We start from the raw sequence: 17,104 nt of genomic DNA on the forward strand, positions 1-17,104 counted from the left end.
AATTTCCATTGTTATGTGAAGTAATTAGCGATAATTTGGATCAACTAATTCGAAATTTTAGCTATGACAGTAGTGACGAGAAGATAAACATATTGGCTACCTTTGTCTCAATATCCTTATTATATGTTATAAATTTATCGGAATCATCATGATATGTCAGATTGTTGTAATAAAATTATCTATAAATCACATAAAACAATTAAACGAAAAGTTTTGAAAATCTCATCAATTATCTTAAACAAGTAAATAATATAAGTATCTATAATTTAATAAAAAGAGTACAAAATTTCACAATGTTGTCAAAGTTTTGCAGGATAAATTATTATCGAAACAAGAAGATTACATTTAATCAATATCTCCTCTTCTGACAGCTTGCATACAAGCAGTTCAAGCGTGAAAGAAAAATCTTTTATCTCCAATATTGAATATAATTTTATTTGTAATTCCGAATATTAAATTTTCTTAAAAAAGAATTTTCTGAAACATTCTGCGTTGTCAATAAAATATTGATAGAATTATTGAAAGCACAATCTCAGTAATAAAAATTATAATGGATTTCGACGACTTTATATAATTTTCATACCATCTCGCTCATATTTTATAACTTTAGAAAAAGCTTAATAAAATAAATTGTCAGAATGCATAGAGACTGTTTTAAATATCTTTCAAATGATAGAGTTTTGTACACGTAGAATTATTGAAGACATTTTCTGTCCGCGCATTGTAATCGAATTATTTTGTGAACACGATCCGTTTAATAATCGACGATTGCAAAAGTTATAACAGCTAGTACGTAAATTAATTCGTTTTATTAAAACAATTTTTTCGATATTACTCTGGTTTTCGTCGCAAAAGTTTCAAGTTTTATTACAAAAATTTATTAAATAAAATAAATATAGCTTTAAACCTATAAAACGCAGCTGAAGCATTTAGCATAATCAACATTTCGCTTATATCAAAGTATATTTCGTATTAAATTAATTTGTTATAATTGCGAGCGCTCGAGCCTCCTGATTTCGATATTACATGAGATGATGAAAAAAGTAATTGCGGTTATGCGTATTTGTACGACACATCGTAGCTATTGAAAGCATATATTTCTCTTTTTTTCTCTTTCTCTCTTTCTCTGTCTCTTCCTTTCTCTCTCTCTTTCTCTCTATCTTACGGCTTAAATTGGTTCTACGAGTTTTGCTACAGCCACTGTCTATCTTTTCTCTTCGATCTAAGAGTCATTTGTAGCTATAATGCGACGAATCGATTATTTGGGTACAATCGATTCGGCTTGTCATGCGAACGCTGCGATGTATACTGCGAACTTATGTTTTTCACGACATAGAGAATATTGAAAGGACTTTTATTACACATACGAGGAGCCTCGAAACTTGAAACTATGAAACTTCACAAATTTTGTTCTTTTACTAAAATAACAACTTAAAGTACACGGATAAAACTCATGAATAATGCTCTTATTAGAACAGAAAAGTTTATCAGAGTTATTTAAATATTTCAATTCTTATTTTTATATTTTTTTTCATAAATATTTGTACAATTAATGTAAAAATCGAATAATCTCGTAATTATTTTGTAATTGAGATTTAAGAGAATCGATCAAATAATTATTTTTATTTGTATAATACTTTGAAAAAGGTTTAAAATGAAAACTTCGCGGGATTACTTCTTTATTTTTTTACGTCGCGATATTACATTTGATTAGATGAGTTCAAAGTAATCGAATTTGAAAAAATATAAGATAATTCACGGAAAAATATGATCAACTTTCTATTTACAGTGATTCGAGGTTCTTATTATTATTATTATTATTATTATTATACTACAAATTTGTATATTAACTTTATCGTATCTCTCTCGAAGAGCACGACGTCAATGACATCGACAAAATATTGATGTTTGTACGCGCTTGATCTTTGACTTTCACATTCTGTCTGTATATATTTTCTGCGATACGCTGCTCGTATTGTGACGTAAGATATTATTCTGATCGGTTGAACTTTATTTTTTCGAATTGCCTTATAATATTCTCATTAGTGACATTTGAGATATCAAGGATAAACGTGAGATTTAACCGAAGTAATGTTCATCCATTTCGCTATTACAGGAACGTTCACTTCGTTTTCGCTCTCGCAATCGATAAAGAACGAAAGCTACACAAAGTAATATAGTTTTATTGTATTACGGGACAGGAGATGCCACTTTGTCTTTTTATCGATTTTAAATGGTGCGTTGTAAACTTGGTTAGAGGACAGTCCTCGAAATGGAGAATCCGCGCGATTAACTTTACTCGTTCAAATTGGTAGTATTCTAATGGTAATAAAAAAATTGAATTATGTTGTTTTTGTAGAATACAAAGACAAACAGAACAAAAATTACATCATTTTCCCATCAGATATTTTTGATTATTTGAATCAAATTTAATGTAAGATAATAGTTCTTTATCTAACAAATATTTTATTTAAACAAATTATGTAAAGTTAAATTAATAATAAAGATAAATTTTTTTTATAAATTTTTAATTTAATAAAACATTAAACATTATTGCATTTTGTAAATTTATAAATCATTAACTTATGTTACGTAGATATTTTTTATTTTATGCATCTTACATATACAAGTTAATGTAAATTTGTACATCCATTATGAGAGATATATCGAGTATGTTGGAGAACATGTGGTATATCCTGTCCATACTTTTGAGTATTGCACCAAGAGATTTGTAACCGAATCGTTGGTCTGTCGATAAGTCAGTTGGAAATGAAAAATCACGTCCTTATAACATAAAAGGGAAGGTTCTTTTGAAATATTTTCAAAATGCTTTGGCATTCATCTGAAAGTATGATATCACGTGTTTCTGTATAATGTGCGACGGGCGAGGACTTTTAACCGAATTCAGTATAATATTCCGTAGACACGAGCGGTAATAAATCCGAAATTAGACGTGCGACCGTAAATTAAACCAACTCAGCTTAAAGAAACCGACAAGCTTAAAAGATCGATAGACTCCTGGTTCATTGCGAATTCGGTCCCGATCGCGAGTACCTAAAAGTAACATAAAAATGAAGTTGGCATTGTCTCCGACTGCATAAAGAGATGGAAAGAAAAGACTATGTTTTTTCAAGATTACAAAGAAAAGAAAACTATATTTTACAGTTTACTATATTTTACTATATTTTACAGTTATAATATACGCGCGATTTATGTTAGCTTTAAAATAAATTAATATTTTTTTAACTATTTAAATAATGTATTGTTAATGCATTTATCAGAGTGAAAAGTACCTTTTGATGAGAACAATTACGGTTATTTGAACTAATTATATTGAATATCCTTGTTTTAAAATTTATAAACCTTATTTCCAGTAATATAACAGAGATAATTGCAAATGGTACATGCGTATTCTAATTTACGCTTACAATCAGCTCCAATATAATTTTAAACAACTAGAATGATGTATCAAATGAACGAAGTATTCAAGTGCATTCATACAGAATTTTGCTCGTAAATTGTGGGTCATCAAGTTAATTTATTATCACTGTTTGTGTTACGTCCTTTATTATTAATGTCCATAAGCCATTCGGTTACAAACTCCAGCAAATAAATTATTATTTACAAGGCCCATGCAAGTTTGAATTAAATTTTTATTTTCAAGTATAAATAATTATCTTTCTCTTCCTTAATTTATTATTATAAAATAATACATTTACAATTATATTCGCAGAGTAATTGTTAATTATTACGTGGGATTGCACATTAATAGACACTGTTTACTAAATTCCAGAATACGTGATATCATTAAGTATCTTTGAAGTTCTGAGCTCTGGTACGGGAGTTCTCACTTCATCGCATACTTGTCGTACAACGAAGTGATCGCTGGTCGTAATTCGCTGCTTCGTCATGCTACTTACAGGATATCTATATATCCCTGGCTGTTTCTTGAGAGCGTATATTATGTCGAACGCAAAGTGTCAACACACTTCTCTTTCGCTGTTCTATCTCTTACGATAATTTCGTTGATCGCAGTGTCTTTAGTTGCCTGGTAATATCTATAAAGCTCGCGACACAAACGCCCAGTCGCGAATCACTTTCAGCGCCTATATTAATGGCAAATTACGTGGCGTGACGTGACACGGCACGACCTTATCGATCGTTTGTGATGGATCATATCTTTCTCATAGCATCCGGCATTATAGACGATTTACATAATAGCGCTTCCTTCATTTTACACGCGCATGAAGCAAGATCGATTTGTTGAATTTCCTTTCTGCTTCCGTTCATCGAAAGCGCTTGCATCTTTTTTACATATCTGCTTTTCAATTTCTAATTGTTATAAATTATATTATTTGATATCTTATGTAATGTTTATTCTATAACAGCAAAAAGATTACAAGATTAGTATTAAATTATTATCCTTATTTTATTAGATTTTTGAAAATATATAATATAGAGAGAATGAGTTTAAATTTAGTAAAAAATACGCAACTTAATAAATAAGCAATATACTAACAAGTCAAATTATACAATAATATTGTAAGAGTATTAATTATATGATTTTGTTATTAAGCGATAAAAATTAGAAAATTTGTCTTTATTATAAATTTAGAAACAGTGATCTTAATTATTTTTAATACACTTCTACTATTTTTTGTACTTTTTATTTTTTTTTCTTGCTTACTATACTGCTTTTATTTATGTGCTCACACATTTAAATATTAATATACTGCAGACAAGTATATACATTCACAAATATAAACTTGAAACATACACACTGGATAATTCTATACACGGTTGCATCAAAATCTTCGTGATGTAAGTATACCGATGTATAATATAATAATAATAAAATCTCTTTGGCACAAGACAAAATTATGATAAAAAATAATTCACTATATAATTATTGAATTTTTAAAATTAATTTTGAATTCATTTTATGGAATTTTTGCTCGTATTGAAATGCAGCAAAAAAATTATATATTACTAGATATGATATATTTATATTAAAATAAATATATGTTACTTATTCATTAATAAATTCATTAATAAATTTATTAAACTTAAATCAATAATATAAATAGAATATAAAATCAGATTATACTTATAAAAAATTAAATACGATTTTTTTTATAAATATATCCGTGTTCTTAACAATTATCAATTAATTATTGCATACATTATAACATAAATTGATCCTTTTTAGAATTAACAAAAAATACATATTTGTACGCAATTTTTTGCGTATAATTATAGACATTTTAACTTTTTTATTTAATATTTCACAAGTACAGTAAAAAAATGGAGTATTTCGATAAATTTGTTGTTATTAAATGAAAGTTTTATTAATAATTGTCAGCGCAAAGTACTCTTTTTTTACACTTTATTCTCTATGCATCGATCCAAGACACGTTCTATGATATTGATATATTTAAAAGCAATTTTCATATCATATTTTTAAGCACATATTTTTCAAGCACAATTTCTAAACACGAAACGTAGAACGTAGATTATTGCTCAGTCAGTCACATTTTTCTCCTGTTTTCGCCTGTGTTTCTCCTTTCTTCTCCACGTTGTTTCCCGATGCGAAACACGCACCCAACTTATGCCATAATATGGCGTGAAAGCACTGCTGTTAAATGCAACCGTACATAGGTGACCCAGTTTGCTTTCTCAACGATCCGTAGTCGCATAGTGTTTTCCAGTTATGATTTCTATTTGCAGGCAATTTTTGCTAGTAGCATACCCGAGATAATAGAGCTCGTAGGCAGTAGGTCCAAGTACAGCGGCGAATACAAGCGGGAGCATGGAAAGAGGTATTACTATCAAATTTATGTCCTACAAACCCTCTGTCTATTGTCTATTAATTTTGCTTTTCCTCTTCCAGTATGTCTATGTATATACTTATACTTACTCGTAAGAATTAATGAATTTACATTTACAATATACACAAAATCACGCACGTATACACACATAAATGCATACGATGTGCAATTTGCACGCGTGCACTTGTATACACGTTTGCCATTGCGGTAACGTTCATCACCGTTCCATCATCGTTCTAAATTAATGCAGAACGTCAAGAGCTCGAGAACTCATGATGAATGCATGAAAATTTACAGCAGTTGGAAATATAGACTTGACGGGGGTATAACGACCGCGCGAGCGCGTGGTATATAATCGTCGTTGGCATTCCTTTCATTTCCCAATGAATTAAATAACTCTCGTTCACGGTGGAAGGTTGAATAAAACAAGGAAGAAAAAAATTTCACGATGGACACGGAGTAGTGTTTCATTTCAAAAAGGTGGAAACGTTTGGAATCGAAAATCTCGATATTCGGTTGCTGCATATTTGCTCGTATAACGGTATCGAAATGTATTTTTGCGCGTGCTGAAAAGCGTAATTAAAATGTATGATTTGCGAATTACAAATATGCATTCTCTTTATTTATATTTTATTATTTTTATTACAGCAAACGGATGGCATAACGTATATTTGAGTGAAACGATTTTAAAATAGTAGATATTAAAAATTAGGAATTTAATATTACGTAATATACAAAGATGGAATAAACTGTGCTATTTGTTTCATAAATGTTGAAAATATTTAATATTTTTCAAATTTAAAATTATCTTAAACATTTATAATAATTGAAATAAATATAGAATTGTTAATGTTATATCGAAAAAATAGCAATTGCAAAATCAGTTCAGATATTGAAGAGGATTATAGCTGCATGTGTGTGACCATCGTAAGAGTCGCGACCGATTTTATTATTATCGTCACGTTGAATGGAGGTCACGGTTACCCGTGACCAGGTAAATGTTGAGCCATCTGCGACGACCAAAAGTAGATTTTATTTTTTGGTATTAGTCCAAGTAGCCATCTCGAATTAAAGCCGATAAAGCACAGCTGAGCCGTAAATCGGTACACGCGTAGCCAGTAATAAATATCAATGCTATTACCTTGAATCTGATCTTCCGTTTTATATATTTTGAAATTAATTCACATAGAGTAGTATATTTATTGATGTATATCTCAATGAGCTAATTTTTGCTTTATTTTTTGATAATTTTAAATAATATACATGTTCCCGACAATTATAATTGCGAAGAATATAATTGTATAATTTTAATTTCCATTTATGTTTCTAAGTATTTTTTGAGTTATTAATTTTTTTTAAATTTACAAATCTCTGGATGTTCAAATTGTTAGAATTACTTAAGTGCACGTAATTAATTCTTATTGATGATGATCTGAAATTCTGAATATAATGACCTTTCACCGTGAGATGCCAAATTAACAAAAAAATGTATTCTAACTACAACTACATGTAAGTCCAAAATGAGAAAGACAGTTATGCTTAGTAAGTTTTGTCACATGCATGTGTTTTGTACTATCGACAGAAATGATTTTATTCATCATGTATTAATTATCGTTCTACTTCAACAGCACGAAATAACAAACATCCGTATTGATATAATATTAATATAAATAATACATAAGATGATATTATATAAATATGGATCATACGGTGATGTGAGCGAAAATAGTTTGATGGAATTTATATCGCATTTTTAGAGTTTAATCTCTAAGAGTGAAATTTTTGCATATTTTTAAAATAATTAAAGTTAAAAAATTTTAAGGATATTTTATATCTGATTATTTTAACTAATAAACGATTGTTTTTTTCTAACTCTATCAAGCTTCTTCGCTATTACATTAACTATTATATATCAAAAACATATTTTCTTAACAAGTTACATGTTTGCCATTTTAGTCTGCTACCTTCAATATATGAAAACATATACAGAAATACAATTACTTATTATTTATTATATTACACTACATTAATTCAAATGTTCAGTAAAACTCTTATATTAAATACATAATTATCAAATCATGTAAAACGATTGCAATAGATTTGATAATATAATATATTATTCATAAATTATCGAAAATGTAATTTTATTGCTTTAAATTATGCATAAATCGTATTGCATGATTTGACCATTTGTTTTATTCGAAAGATACGTAAACATATATATATATATATATATACACTTAATCACTGCAGAACGCAACTAATCGCGAATCACACTTTAGAAATCCTAATTTTTATTTATCTTCCCGACTCTTCCCAAAATAAGGAAGTTAGATGAAAATTAGTCCTTTAGTCTTCAATGCCGTATTCTTTGGTACCCATTCCAAAAGTAGGCGATGCCATGTTCAAAATGGTGCTAATTGCTCGAAATTGCCGGCATCATATGCTATAATAGTTTGCATGCTATTAAATTCATTTTTATTAATACTTCGCGCAATGATAACAACACTTGTTTTTTTTCTCCTTGTAATAGGAGATGCGCAAAATGATTGAAGTTAACTAACTATTTGATTTCTTAACAGTGGCATAATTCTAGAATTATGACGCATGTTTTTTTATAGAACAAGGAACTAACGGCACTGTGCTTCATTGACATATTGACTTAACCCGCATCATTTCACAGAATTAGAGATAAATTGTTATTCTTCGCGGAACGAGACACTTGATTTCTTTATAATGCGCATTAATAATCTAATAACGCGCAGTTTATGCAATTTCATCATTCATAGATATAATCTAGTTATGAGCTACTATTGGCACAATATACTCGCTATTCGCATTTATTAATTTTTTGCTTATTTAGAGTTTCAGCTAGTATAAATAATTAAAATTTTTTTTCTCTTCACTTCAATGATATTAGTTTTGAATATTAATTGAAGACTCGAAGTGAAAGATGTATCATCGCATTTTAACAAACATTTTACGGTTTATTTTTGTTGAAAAATTTGAATAAGTTATAATATACATAATGATAAAAAAACGGGGGAAGGATAGTGTAAGTTAGAATAATATCATTATTATGCATTTGTATTGCATTGTTGTTTATCGCATTGTTGACATATTACCATGATAAGTAAATATATTCCACATTTTGTGTTAAAATCGACAATCTTATCATTAGCAATTTTATTTGTTAATAAATATGTTAAAAAATTGATTGAAGAGAAGTGATTATTAGATAATTACACAACAAGAAATCTTCATGTTTTTTTAAAATATTGTTGTGTAACGACTATAAAAAAATTGAATTGCGTAAATGAATATAACTTTATTAAAAAAGATTTCTCGGGATTCAAGAGAACTGTTAATTAATAAAGGTCATGATTATATAAAAATTTTTTATTAATATTATTTGAATAAATTTTTTTAATTAATCTGATTTATTTAACGAAGAAAAGTTATATATAGTTTGTTTCAAAATATTCAAAACATACTTTGTCAATTGACAATTGCTAGAAATAGATAGCATTTTGAACAATTTAGAAACAACTGAAAACTGGAAAATAAAAAATAATGTATCTTTTCAAATTTTCTGTTTTTATAGTTTTATAGTTTCTTTGTTCGTTATAATTTATGATTTTTATAACTTAAAATTCGATTCGAATACACAATTGTTTTAATATTTTACAATTTCAATTTAGTGTAAAATAATATTCTCACACTCATAAAGATATAATTGTATACTTTCTTTAAAAATGAATTTGATAATTAACATTAAGAAAATATATAATACATCTTAGAAACACTTTTACCATTAAGATAATAATTTAAAAAATATTCGATTTTGTATTAAGAACTATTTGCACTATTACTATTGAAAAAATTCACACATCAATTTAATCATACAAAATACACATCAGCTTTGAAAAAGCATTGTACTATAATTCTAATCGCGTCTCAGTTGATTGATCATACCTGTCATCTTCAGTCTCGCGATTTGTGATGCTCTATCACTTGATTATAAGCGATCAGAACTTATATAGTTAAACTGGAATACGAACGAACAAAAAGAAAGAAAACTAAAAAAAAAACAAATATAAAAAATTCAAGATAGGGGTCTGTTCTGACGGCAACGGATGATTGTGGGTGTGTAGGCGGTGTTCGCCAGCTGGATCCCAGAGATCACGGAGCTCGCCGCGAATCGCAGCAAGTACGGTGGCCAGTACAGCCGCGAGCGTGGACGCAGGTACCCCAGAAATCCACTTACGTGGAAGCCAGCCATGAAACAAACCCTTGAAATTAGCCCCCGTGTTGTCCTCACAGTAGTCACATAGATACGAGAAGTAGCGAAATCACCCTGGGATAGCGGGTGGTCTCGTAATGCGGCGATCACAATTTCCCCGATTACGATTTACCGATATTGTCATATTATCGCTGCGATTCGCAATTAGAGACACTTTTATCGGGAGGGAGAACGGGAGCAATTCGTAAGATAAATCTCTAGTATTGTAAACGCTCAACGTGTTTTCCATTTTCTCATTTCGTTATCGTACCAGCGAAAAAGTTTAGCGCGAGAAAATATAAATGATAGAAGCTGGATAAATATGGTATCCGTGTATCTTAATGATTGCGCCGTTGTTGATGCGCGCGACCCAGTTCTCCGACTATGAATTTGCGGATTTTATACTTTTTGTAGACTTTTTGCTAGTTTTACTTCGACAAAACTAATTGATATTGTTTATTCTCATGCGGAGGAAGCGAGATAAGACCGAACATTATGCGCGAGACTCCATTTTTTTTCGATAAAAAAAGTAAGAGAAAAAAGAAATATATCGTTTCATCGGGCTTTCATAATACATTTAGGCAAACGGGACCACTCTCGCTATCTGTGATGACTCTTCGATTAGCAAATCTACTCCTTCTTTATTCCAACCCTTTCGGATCACATATATGGATCTATGTGGTTATTAAAGAAATTTCAAATTTCTCGAACCACTTTTCCTCTTTTTATTCACTTTTATCTCACCATTTCTTTAACACGCTCTATTTTCACCGCTTTTCTTACCCACTTTTTATTAATTAGCAGATATCTTGGTAATACATACTGATATGCTTGGATTTTTTGTGGAAAGAGAAACACACGCGTTTTTTATACATACACACGTTAGTAGAGACGAATTATTAATTGTTGCATCTTTCTTTCCTTCTCTCTTTCTCTCTTTCTATATATTACATATCTAAATATATTTATATATTATAATATTGCCTTATCGCACGGTTACGAAAGGTAGTTCGTTCTCCTCCTTTTGTTAAGTCGTCGGATATGCTTCGAGTATCACGGGACAGATAAGAGATTCTTATCTGTATTCGTATCTTTACTAAAATAGTTATCTTTGCTTTTACATTATGTATCACCTTTTTCTTCCCCACTGCGGCGCTTAACGATATGTACATATTTTTCGCATTGGGCGCACGGGTTTGCTTTCCGTTACAACGAGATTAGAGGTAGGTTGGAGTGGTTACCTGAGTGAAGAGCTTACATCGCGTGCATAATGTGTCTCGGTAATCTAGTTACCGTGTAGATTAGCTAGCGCGGACGCGCCATTTTATTTATTTTCACATTACACGTATATTATACTGCATTATACGAACAATATCAATGATGAATGTCAACTATAATAACGTTATAGTTTTCTGCACGCGTGGATGATGTTGGTATCAACATATGACAGCTAGTTGACCGTAAAATGCTCGAGCTACATGTCAATGCAGACAATTTTAGCTTTTTGTCTGTCAGGCAATTAGAATATTGTATACGTGTATTATATTAACGAAACACATATATCTTTTCTCTTTCGTTCAATATTCTGTATACATTGTAATATCATTAGTTATGGAACAAAAAACGAAAACCTTTGCCTTATTTAAACAATTATTTTCCTATTTATAAAGTTCACGCAGTGAAATAGATTTTAAGATATATTTTATTAATTCGCGCAGCGACGTGACAGATTACACATATTTCTTTTTGATTTTTATCCAGTAAAGTCTGTATTGACATTTTTCTATAAAACATGCTTTTTTGTTAGTTGAACATCTATCTAGATTTAGTTACGTACGCAGTAACATTTGCTTGAGATAAACGAGCAAAACATTTATTTATGCTATCTAGAGCAAATTATCCCTTAAGGAATATAATTGTTTTTATGCAGCATCACGTATTGAATACATGTCACAGATTTTCCAACAATTTATCATAAATACCGAATGATTAAAATACGTGGAAACAAAATACGTGAAGCAGCGAGTTGCGGATGATGTTGATATTTCTCAACATAAGACTGTATTTAATATCTTCAAAATAAATCGTCAACGCGACGTTATAATAATACGGGAGCAATATTACTTTTCCTATATGAACGAAAGAAATTCAATCACACTCGGTTAAATTCCTTTTCCAAAAAGAGAGCAAATCGTGGATACCTCTCTTTTTTTGTTAATTTCTCTCTCGTTCTTCCTCTTTGTCTATCTATCTATTTACCCATCTATCTATTCCAAGCTCTCTTCCACATTGAGTTTCTTTGGTGGCATGCGATAGTGTTCTGGTTAGTTTGTAGATTGTCGAAAGGCGATCGATCCCCTAATACGGAATGGCCTTTAGAGAGGGAGAACAACCCTCTCTCGTTCGATGCGTGAGCGAGGAGAGCGGTCGTCTCCGGTTCAATCGCGATATTTCCTCTTGGCTTAATATACAAACACATACACGGTTTTTGACATTTAAAATAGCGCAGTAGCAGGTGCAGACGTAGGTACAACTGCTGTTTTTAGGGATTCTATCAGTAGAAATTGTGCACGATTAACTGCGACACAACGCTATATTCATTTGTGGCGCAGAACGACGTAACCCGGCGAAGAGATAATTTCTACTGCTTCTAATGAAAATTAAACAAAATATTTGATAATATATCTTTTTGAGAATCTAATTAAAATGATCCTACAAAATCACTTGACGAAGCTTTTAAAAATTAACAAGCAATACGAACGGTTTTTATCGTAATATTTAATTACATCGCTCTCTTACTTCAAAAGTAACACAATTAAAAAATTAGATTTCCCATCAGAAAAGGAAAAATATTATTTTTAATTTTAAAGAAGAAAGTTATTGACTAATAATACTGAATAAAAGAATATATTTTTAACATGATGAAATGTCATTTTTGTCATTTTTGTTTCTTAATTAAAATCCACATCTTTTTTAGTTATCATTTTTTAAGTTAAGTAAAGTTAAATTAGTTTACTTTTGACGATTGATAGAATAATGTTTGTTTAACTCATTTTTTTGTAATAAATAACACAATTTTTTAGTTGCATCATTTTTGAGATGAATGAGGTTAATAATAATATAATAGAAAATAGGAATCAATCTGAAAATATGAAAACTATAATTTCTATTTCCGTAGTGTATTTATCTTCGTAAATTTTAGTAAATTCAATTCAATAAATTCAATTTCGTAAATTTTTTTCAATTTAGTTTGACTCACTTGCAGGAGCGATACGATATACATACAAGCGATACGGTAGCGTACGTGTGGACTCAATTATGCCACCTTGTCCGAGATAACGGATTTTATTGTCGCCGTCACGGTAAAAATATCGAGCGGACGTGCAATGGAACGTGCGCGTCTATGACCTTTTGACCGGGACGCGCGAATGAAAAATTGATCGGATCTACGGTTTCGTCTTCCCCGTCGTTCGTCGTAAAGCGCCAACTCATGATTCCTGTTGCGGACATACAGGTAGTCTAGCTTGGGGTCACATCGAGCATACCTCACATCATTCCATATGACACGCGGGTAACGTATTCGCGACATATGCAGGCGCATACCGAGGCAAAGAGGAAGGGGGATGAGAACGGGGCGATTGTGAACGTCCAATGTGTTATATACGCATTACATGTGCATTGATGCGCGGTGATCGACGAATATACGCCTGCTCGGAACATCACTCCTCGGTTAGCCTCAATCGCAAATTATGCTTCTATCGCGTCACCACAAATCGCGAGATGAAAGTAGCACAATACACATACATATACATATTACACGTACAGAAACGTAGATTGACTGGCTCATACCTCAAGGAATACCGTCGCAAAATTGGCATTTTTTTCGGCAAGAACTATTCAACTGTTCTAATTTACATATCGTAATGATGATTGTAATGCAATTACGCGCTCACAGACTTCGTTGCCGCAGACGTATCGCTTCTCGCGATTAGATTTTCCTCGTTCATCAGATTGTCGATTGGCTTTTACTTCCGATAATAAGAGTATTGTTACCATTTGGCAGTAAATGATATTCGTAAATGATATTCGTTAATAAAAGATAATAAAGAAAATGTTTTGATTAATATGGCGTAATATGTTATATCTAATTTTGGATAGTCTATCGATGATAGACTTTCTTCTATAGATAAGTTTTCAGGATTTCAGAGTATGCTCATAAGGGACAGCTTTACATTATATCCATTTATAATATACAACAATATTTACGCGAACAGCGCGCATTTCGTATGCTCGCTTCTAGAGGATGAAGAAAGAGATCGACATTAATGTGTGTGCTGTAGCATAACTTCATTGATTCATTATTAATCCTGATTAAAACAATGTACATATATTTCATTCGAGATTTTGCAAAAATACATATATGTTATATTCTTGCATTTATTATGTCTTGTGTCGATTGTACCTTGTATTAGTGTGAACGAGTAATTAACATTAACCAGACGCTAACATCGCTCACTAACTAAGTTTTTAATAAGAAGTTCGCATTTTGTTCCATTGTAAATAGGGACTATGAATAAGAAGATGTAATGCGAATTTGGAAAATGATCTTATAATTTTGATAATGGTTGACTTAAATTAATTAATTTATGAATAAATATAACTGAATAATTAATATTTATTTATTGACACAAGACATATCTAAATAACTAATGTAATTCATAATTAAAGCAATTTTGATTTTAAATATCAGTAAAATTTTTCATTTGATTATTAAAACATAAAATACAGATTTTGTAATTATATATATAAATGTAATTAATATTATTTTTGTAATTAAATGTAAAGTATTTTAAAAATGTTTTGTGATACTCTTAGTGGCAATTTTTGGATTTTTTTATTCATTAAATTTTTGTAAAAATGCTTATATCAAATTTTTCATTATTTACATATTTTTATAAATTTATTCGCGTTGATGTTTGAAGATCTAAAAATTTGCTCTCCATAATCGTCGAGTTAATTTTTTTAATTTGTTATAAAATTTGTTATAAACGATATTTATTTGATTAAATAATAAGTATAATATTCCTTGACTTCTTAAAAAAACGAATAATGACATAGTTTTTTTATATACAATAAATAATATAAATGCATTCGGAAAGAAAAATTTTTAAAAAGGATAATATATTAAAACAAATCAAAGATATTTTAAGCGGATTATACATAAAAATTATTTAGTTTTCTTAATAAGAACGATATGTGATTATCTACAATGTATTGAGCGCAAAATTATATTATGAAAAAACATAGACATAAACAGATCTTTCAGTAAATTAGGTAGAGACATATTGGCACATGTAGTATACATTAGGCTTAGGTATAGGTGTGTAGGATTTACAAATATAGGTAGTTACCTACCCTGCCCTTTTATGAATAATGTGTTTCATATCCAACAGATCATTAATTTTCGTGGAGACGTGGCAGCACTGATCGTGTCTCTAATAGCAATTGCGCATTTCGCGAGCCTAAATCTGATTTTATAAATGCAAATATCCTCTTCCCCTTGTCTTCCCATTTAATGAAAAATGAAAAGACGTATAGTGTAACCAGCATTTAATGATTACTATCATCCCGACATCGCGACACAACGTCGGAAAAATTAAAATCGACTTATTGATCGATCAACCGAACAAAATACATGTAAAAAGAAAAAAAAGCAAAAGTAAACTACTGCCAATCCTGTCACACAAGTGTATTGATGCGAGTGTTATGTTCTGTTCTATTACGTGGTGTAGGCCATATTCGCCAGTTGTATCCCTGAGATAATTGACCTGATCGGGACGCGAAACAAGTACGGCGGCACTTTGAAGAACGAGCGAGGTCGCAGGTGAGAGACACAACCAACCAATTAGTTTCTCCGATTTGAATTCCAGTCCCGATTGCCATTATACCTACAATGTCCTCCCGTACACGAGTCTATGTAACTTTCACCTTTATCCTTCAGCATTTATTTGTTATGTCTCTGTTACACTTTTTCTAACACAGGTACATGGGCGCACATATAACATTCTGATTTCCTTTTTGATCCCTTTCTTATCTAATTCCCGTGAATGCAGTCTTCTGATAGAAGCACGTATAAACATCCTCATCAAGAAATTCCGATTCCGATGAATCCTTACCTTCAATCTATATCTATATATTTAGAGATCAGTGTTAGCATCGCAAAACCGCATTTCCGTACCAGCTCATTGCACTAGTTATCAGTCGGCCTTAGTGCAGCCGCCGCTCCAAACATTCCTGAACTCTAGTCTATTCCGGCAAAACCTTCCCTTCAACAGACCCAACTGGCCGTCTACTATCATATCCTATCCACCTCACTCAGCAACTGGTGTTAGCTTGTTTGTTCACACTGATCGCACTTGGAATAAATACGGTTCGTCATGCAGTTTGACATACGCATAAAGCGTAGAACGTGAAACAAAAATCGCGAAATAATTAGCAAGAAGTTTCTTCACTGAAATTTCGAGATATTTATATAATATTAAAAATTTTGCATGAAACGTTCTACGTTTCTGTTTTGCAAATAAATCGCGCAAGTCTTAAGTGGATTTTAACAAGGGGTGTCATGTCTAGATCAACTTGTTTGTTTAATGCTTCTGCTTAATTAACTAATATCGCAATCATTGCGCCAGCCGTGAACCCTGTTCTTGAGGGAATTTAAATTGAGACACTTAACGCAATCTGTCGTAAACAGATGTGACAACTTTGCGCTTAGCAGGCACAATTGTACGTCGCATTGATAAGCCACAGAAATTTGCACGAGTCTTGAGTTAATTATTCAATATACATTGGAGCAATATACTTATTATTATTATTATTATTAAACGAATCGCTTTGATATGTCGAGCTGTATTTCTTTCCGAGTGCAAGGGGTTAAACGTCCAGCATGTACCCTGCATCATCCGAACAATTGAATGCATATATTATATATATATAT

General features: G+C 30.9%; 1 protein-coding gene across 26 annotated transcripts in view; it reads left to right on the forward strand.

The window, feature by feature from the left end:
- Positions 1–17,104, forward strand: part of LOC108692693 (calcium-activated potassium channel slowpoke) — a 104,345-nt gene that overhangs the window by 47,238 nt on the left and 40,003 nt on the right. For 19 of the 26 annotated variants that reach the window (XM_018201107.1, XM_018201276.1, XM_018201085.1 and 16 more), the window contains exon 6: positions 5,728–5,819. In XM_018201107.1, coding sequence (XP_018056596.1) covers positions 5,728–5,819 — 92 coding nt within the window. Of the gene's footprint in view, positions 1–5,727; positions 5,820–15,902; positions 15,995–17,104 lie in introns of all 26 variants that reach the window. The other 7 variants (XM_018201141.1, XM_018201220.1, XM_018201098.1 and 4 more) reach the window with 1 other exon arrangement.

This window comes from Atta colombica, unplaced genomic scaffold, assembly GCF_001594045.1.
Source record: "Atta colombica isolate Treedump-2 unplaced genomic scaffold, Acol1.0 scaffold107, whole genome shotgun sequence".
Classification (NCBI taxonomy): Eukaryota; Metazoa; Arthropoda; class Insecta; order Hymenoptera; family Formicidae; genus Atta; species Atta colombica.